Raw genomic sequence first — 6,187 nt, 5'->3', positions numbered from 1 at the left:
ATTTTGTCTCGCTTACTCGTATTATCGTTGTGTACATCCGCACTGTTGCCATCACAGCAATTACTACATTCTTCGTCGAAAAGCAGCTTTTCCACAAGAAATTCGGAGTCAAAAACAAAGCAAGGTTCCGACGTCACGGACGCCAGAGCCATCGCCTCCTCCTCCTGAATTGCTGCGTGTGTTGATGGGGAGTTGGAGCTCATTCCGTCAACGCTCTCCGGCAACCCGGGAATAGGCTTGACGTCCTGCAGAAGATCCGGCACTTGCATCCTTTCATAGGAGGAAAAAACCATTTCAACCATGCAGAAAATATAACGCCCACCTCCCTACGCGAGTGGTGCGGTGTATTCGTAAAACCTCCGCTGTTCGTCCCCAATTATATCTCCTTCTTTCGCCACCCTCAAAGAGACCGTATATATAATATATATAATGTACCTGTGTGGTTCTGGGTGTATGTCTATACGCACCGCCACCCGCCGCCTTCGATTCTAATACTTTTTTGGTGCTGTAACTGTTAATTTCCTCCGGAAAACTCTCTTTTTATCTCCTGCTCCTTCTCTCCCTCTTCCCAGATGCCGTTTTATGGGCACAAACAATCAAAAGCAATGAATTCCACGCGTTTTTTGTTGTTGTTGTTTCTCCTCCTCTACGATGGACCGTTCACGGTCGTGTCGTTTCTTCTGCCTTCCCGCCTCCGTGTGCCGTGGACGGGCGTGGGTCTCGGGCTGCTACGACAATCGCTGTGACGACTCACTCACCAGGACGCAGAAAACAACAACCGGCAAATAAAACAAGACAAGAAGGACAAATTTAAAAAAAAAAAAAAAAGGGCGCCTTTTGTTTATAATTTTACTTTTAATTCCCTTTTTTTTTTTTTTTTTTCTTTTTCTTTTTTTTTTTTTTTTTGTGTGTGTATGTGTGTTTTGATTTTTCTCCTGCTCTGGTCCTCGAATCACTTTTCCTGCGGAGAGCGGTGGTGGTGGGGAGGGTCAAAAGAGGCAGCGGGAAATACACACGGGACACAGGACTCTAGGCGGGTGCTCAGGCCACACAAAAATACACGCGGTGCTCCAATTGCAATGTTTCTTCCCAATGGAATGTGTCTGTTTCTTCAAAAAAGAAAAAACAATAACATCCATCACTCTAGAGCAAAATGTACAGAACAGGAGGTGCACCCTGGACTCTCGTGCCTGTGTCGCCTCTCCTACTCTCTCCCTCTCTCCATCTTGTCAGAGAAGAAACAACGGCCCATAACAAACGGAAATATACATGTATATTTTTACACGTATGCTCAAAAAAGAGAGAAAATGTGAATACAAAAAAAAAAAAAAAAATAGATGGACGCGGCGCCTTGATTTTTGTGTCTCGGTCTGTATGTATACTACGTATGGTTGGGAAGGTGTATGTGGCCGCACACCTCAGTCTCTGTTTGTTCCCCTTGTTACTTCTTCTTCTTCTTCTTCTCCCCATTTTGTCTCGTCCATGGGTGTTGTAGCACTTCCGCCATTGTTGGACGTGCATCCGGGTTTTTCTGCAACATTGCCAGCACCAATTCACGGGCCAGCGATGACATTTGAACGTCATCGCCCAAATGAGGAGCTGCTTCACGAATCGCGTTGAGTGTGTCCTGCTGCGACACACAGTAAAAGGGTGGTGCGCCAGTTAGCATCTCGGCCAGCATGACACCGAGGGACCACACATCTGTCTTGAAGGTGTGAGGCATGCCAATTAGCATTTCCGGGGACAAGTAGTCCAGTGTGCCACAGACAGTCAGCCGACCTCGGCCACCACTACACAACGGCGAAACGTCTTTAGCCGCGCTGCAGGGGGCGGTACCAAAGTTGTCATGGTGGGAGGAAAGGTCTTGTTCCACCGTTGGCTCCACAAGGGCTTTACTCCACCCAAAATCTCCCAGCCGTGCCACACCGTGCGCGTCTAAAAAAATGTTCTCCAGTTTCAAGTCACGGTGGGCAATTCCGTGCCCGTGCAGGTACGTTAGCGCCCGCGCGGCCTGCCGAACGTACCGTGATGCCCGCCGCTCATCAAACCTTCCACCGGGCATTGTCTTCAGTTTCTGCAGGAGCGTCCCGCCTGGACACATCTCCAACACAAGCACAACGGTCTGCGGGGTGATATAGTAGCTCAGCATTCGAACCACATTGGGATGACGCAGCGTGCGGTGAACGTTGATCTCCCATTGCAACTGCTTCTCCAACTTCAGCTCACGGAGGCGGTGTCGCGATACTTCCTTCAGCGCAACAAGCTGCTGGGTGGGTAGGTGGCGGGCGGAAACCACCACGGAGTAAGAACCGTCGCCCAACACCTCTAGCCGCTGGAAGTCGTCGTCACGTATGTCTTCCTGTCGAATGACAAGTTGCTGCTTCTGCTGCTGCTTGTGGTGGTTGCAATTTTGCAATTCAAACAACTCCTGCGACGTCGATTCAGTCGGTGATGGTGCCGTGCGTTGCGGCGGCGCGAAGGAAGAGGCGCGCGGTGACACCCGTGAGTTTGGCACCGACTCCGACGGATCGTCGTGCCCGCCACCTGCCAAAGAAGAGCACCACGCGTCACTTCGCATGCATCCCCGCCGTGAGGTCTGCACCGTCGGCTTCGCTTCACGCGGCCCCAGAGTCGGGGAACTCAAGTTGTGGTGCTGCCACATTTCCCACACAAAAAGCCACTCACCCGCCCGCCCCCTTTTTTGTTGTCTGCTGTCCTACAAGCCGAGCGGCACAGTCAACCCGCTGGGTCGGCAAGGACACAACGGCGGCAAAAAGAACTCAGAAGCAACGATGCCAAAAAAAAAAAAAAACGCATATATGTATATATAAAAAAGACGGGAGAAGGTCAAGATACATGCGTGCATTTAATCAACTACTGGCGATGTCAGGGTCTTAAGCTCCAAATAAAAAAATACACACAGAGAAAAAGAAGAAAAAAAAAACACAACAACGGGGCTGCCATAAAAAAAAAGGCTCCAAAACTACAAGTCCTTAGCTCCGTGGGCCCCACCGTTAGGCATCAACATTCAACCAACTTCAACGTTCACGCACCTTTTTTGAAAGGGCGCAACACATCAACTAAGCCACTCATTTAAATACGCGCAATTGCACGGATTGACGACGCTGTTGCTGCTCGCAAAGCACACCGAAAGCTGTGGACAACCCAAACACGGCAACCCCACCGCCGGCATTGCCCACGCGCTTGGCTGCGCGACCGGTGCGGGGTTCCACAATCCACCGGCAAAAACATCACCATGCCCTTCACGTCCATCCTCAAGCGGTGTCGTCACGCCATTCGAAGGCCAGCCGCCAGCTGCAGCGGGCGTTGCCGTGAAGTGCCGTAGGACATTCTTCCCAGTTGCCAACTGGTACTGCGGAGGCGCCCCAACGGAGGGTGTCACGCAGTCCAACACACCGTCTAAGACTAATGTTTGCACCAGCAGTTGCGCGTCCCGTTGAGAAATCCGCTTGTTTCCGCCTTTATTGTCATTGGCTGAAGTGACTACGGAGCCACTGGGAAGCGCCGTCATCACCACCACGGCATCAACACCGCCGAGTGTCGCTTCCCCGGCAGCCCCACTGCCATGAGACTCATGCAGATGCTGTGTAATCTGCTCCAGGGAAACCGAATGACGCTGGGCGACAAGGGCCACGATAAGTCGCCTCATCCCGTCAACAAACCACACATCCATCTCGCGAGAATCCTCGCCACCATAAAAAGTTCCTCCGGTGATTTCATCACTAGGCTCAAATTCAAAGAGAAGATAAATACGCTTTGCGCGATTTGAAAAGCAGCGGCGTTCCTTGATGCGCTTTTGCGCCACAAGCAGCTGAAGAGACTTGATGACTTCATTCTTGGGCAGACGGACCCTGCTGCACAAAGTGGCCTGATCGATCCCACTGTTCCCACTGGATCGTATCGCGTCAAGAACCAGCGAGGGTCCCTCCGGCATGCTGTTCGAGAGCGCGACATACACGCTTCCATCACTGTTCCCACGACGCAGCACCACCTTCCCGCCCTCCATGAGACCCCGCAGAGCGTCGGCTGCGGTACGCTGATCCAACGCGAGGTCGCGCTGCAAAGTGGTGAACAGTACCGCCTCTTGCCCCGCCAGCGACAGACTGCTGAGAATTCGCTGCTTGGCATTCGCCACATGCGACGACATGGCCAACGCACAACGCAGTGCAGTCGTCAAGCCAACCAACCAAGGACACACACAAACACACACACAAAAGTAAAGGAAAAGAGAGAGTGGTACACCTCCTTTTTCTTTTCACCTCTTCTTTTCGTTTTGCACTCAACCCTCACGGCAGAAAAAAAAAAAAAATTTTTTAAGAGAGAGAGAGAGAGGGAGAGTCTCCTATTGACCCACTACTAGAGCCATGAAGAAAACAAGGAAGAAAACAAAACACGCAAACAAAAAGAGTGAATGGGAAAAAAAGAAATGGGTAGAGGCAACAACAAAAATAAAAAGTAACAACAGCAGCAGCAATAGCAGAATAAGAAGAAGAAGAAGCAGTACGTTAACTGAGCACACACAAACAAAAAACAAAAATGTGGAAAGAAAAACAGGTGGAAATCACTCCAACAACTCTGTACACCACCCATACAACGGCACAATGGCGTGCAAAAAATGGGTTTATGCATAAAAATGTATGATGATCATGTCAGTGCTAGTTCAGGATAGCTGCTGATGTTGTTCTTGTTGTTATTTTTTTTTGTTTGTTTGTTTCTTTGTTTTGTTTTGTTTTGTTTTGTTTTGTTTTTGTTTTTGTTTTCCGCCGTGTTTAAATTTGTTTCTTCGTGTCGAGTGCGTGTGAAGAAATGGCGGAGGAAATCTCCTCTCCCCTTTTTGCCTTTCAATCACAATTGGAAACAAAAGAAAAAAAAAAACAAAGAACACAAACGGGCAAAAAGACAACAACAAAGAACTGCCTTTCTTTATGCGGTAGTCGGGTCCCCTCTTTTGCCCAACGCCCTCCTCAAATTCTATGTTTTTTGTTGCTTTCCTTTTTTTTTTCCTTCTTTTTTCTTTTTTTTTTTTTTTTCCTTCTTTTTTATGTACACTCCTCTTCTCTTCTCTCCTGCTACTTCCTTATCCACCCCTTCTCTCTGTTTTTGGTTGCTATTCACCCGTGTGGCGCCGGCAAGGGAGGGAAGGGCACATCCATTCGCCGCACCTTCCCCACTCCACGACGTTTCACCCGCCAGTACAGGAGATAAAAGGCGCTATTCACTGGATTACCCTCTGTGACAGCCAAACAAACCGTAAGAGGCGTAGTGGCTTGCCTGATCATTTTACGTTAATGCACAGTAAGGAGGAGAACAACGAGGAGGAGAAAACATCGGTAGGGCGAGCGAGCAAGAAACAAAAAACAAAAACAAAAGAAACGGAAAAAATAAAAGAGATGCCAGGCGTCTCCATATCGTCAACCGCCTGTGATGACCCCTCCCCCGCCAATGCTTCCGCCCCTGCCTCCCAAATTTTCTCATTTCTGAAGTTTCTCTGTCTGCTTGTTTTGTTGCTCTTGCGCATTTTCCTTCTCTTCTCCCCTATCGTCCGATTTTTTACTTTTCTTCCTCCTTCCCTCCTTTGTTTTTGTTTTTGTTTTTTGTTTTCCTTTTTTTTTTTCCCCTGCATGCCTCGCTCTCATGCGCGTGACGTGGACAAACTCTCTTTTCGCCTCAGAGTTTGGATCCAGCCAACACTGTGTACAGGCGCGTCGCGGACACCCCAATGGCGGCATTCATGTCTTCTACGTTCGTCGACGGACTGCTGGTGAAGGCGGAGAGCATGATGCGCACTTCGTTCTCGCCCACAACATACCCCAAACCGTAGCCGTTGGGCGTGACAGGGCCAAAGATGAAACGTTCCACCCACGGGTACGACACGTTACTTGTGCTAAGCACCCACTTGCAGCATGAGTTGTAAGTGTAATCGTTAAAGAAATTGAGGGCAGCGTTGTCGTTCCGCTCTACTGCTAACCGATTCAATGCCGTCAGGTGCCGGTCAACACCCTCACCTTTTGATGCAGCCTTGGCAAGTGTTGCGTGGCGATCCGATGCGGCCTTTATGAGCGCCAGCAGCGCTGCTCGCTCGGACTCTTTTGGTGTCGCACTTTCCTTCGCCTCCTTGTTGACGGCCTCTGCTAACGTCAGCATCTCTTGCGTGGCGGAACGAATG

General features: G+C 49.7%; 4 protein-coding genes across 4 annotated transcripts, besides 12 other annotated features; all 4 read right to left on the bottom strand.

The window, feature by feature from the left end:
* Positions 1 to 302, bottom strand: Tc00.1047053503685.5 (RNA-binding protein, putative; the record flags this gene model as incomplete). The annotated part of the gene is made up of 1 exon (XM_799448.1): positions 1 to 302. A coding segment is annotated over one exon (302 nt), but the record flags the coding sequence as incomplete, so codon positions are not given.
* Positions 1 to 806: a sequence feature (heterozygous, Esmeraldo-like haplotype).
* Positions 807 to 828: a sequence feature (AT_rich).
* Positions 807 to 920: a sequence feature (areas merged during assembly that could not be assigned to a particular haplotype. This can correspond to areas where the two haplotypes were merged or to regions with more than two copies in the genome that were merged during assembly.).
* Positions 865 to 906: a microsatellite.
* Positions 921 to 6,187: a sequence feature (heterozygous, Esmeraldo-like haplotype).
* On the bottom strand, positions 1,442 to 2,662 carry Tc00.1047053503685.10 (serine/threonine protein kinase, putative; the record flags this gene model as incomplete). Its single annotated transcript, XM_799445.1, has 1 exon — positions 1,442 to 2,662. The coding sequence occupies one exon, from the start codon at positions 2,660 to 2,662 to the stop codon at positions 1,442 to 1,444; it is 1,221 nt and encodes a 406-aa protein (XP_804538.1).
* Positions 1,445 to 1,464: a microsatellite.
* On the bottom strand, positions 3,077 to 4,168 carry Tc00.1047053503685.20 (hypothetical protein, conserved; the record flags this gene model as incomplete). The annotated part of the gene is made up of 1 exon (XM_799446.1): positions 3,077 to 4,168. The coding sequence occupies one exon, from the start codon at positions 4,166 to 4,168 to the stop codon at positions 3,077 to 3,079; it is 1,092 nt and encodes a 363-aa protein (XP_804539.1).
* Positions 4,317 to 4,338: a sequence feature (AT_rich).
* Positions 4,388 to 4,522: a sequence feature (GA-rich).
* Positions 4,700 to 4,781: a microsatellite.
* Positions 4,877 to 4,933: a sequence feature (A-rich).
* Positions 4,998 to 5,062: a sequence feature (T-rich).
* Positions 5,596 to 5,635: a microsatellite.
* Positions 5,689 to 6,187, bottom strand: Tc00.1047053503685.30 (carnitine/choline acetyltransferase, putative; the record flags this gene model as incomplete). Its single annotated transcript, XM_799447.1, has 1 exon — positions 5,689 to 6,187. A coding segment is annotated over one exon (499 nt), but the record flags the coding sequence as incomplete, so codon positions are not given.

This window comes from Trypanosoma cruzi, genomic scaffold (genome assembly GCF_000209065.1).
Source record: "Trypanosoma cruzi strain CL Brener 1047053516045 genomic scaffold, whole genome shotgun sequence".
In the NCBI taxonomy this organism is placed as follows: Eukaryota; Euglenozoa; class Kinetoplastea; order Trypanosomatida; family Trypanosomatidae; genus Trypanosoma; species Trypanosoma cruzi.
Note: the sequence above shows the minus strand (reverse complement) of the source record. Positions and strands in the feature narration are given on the sequence as shown.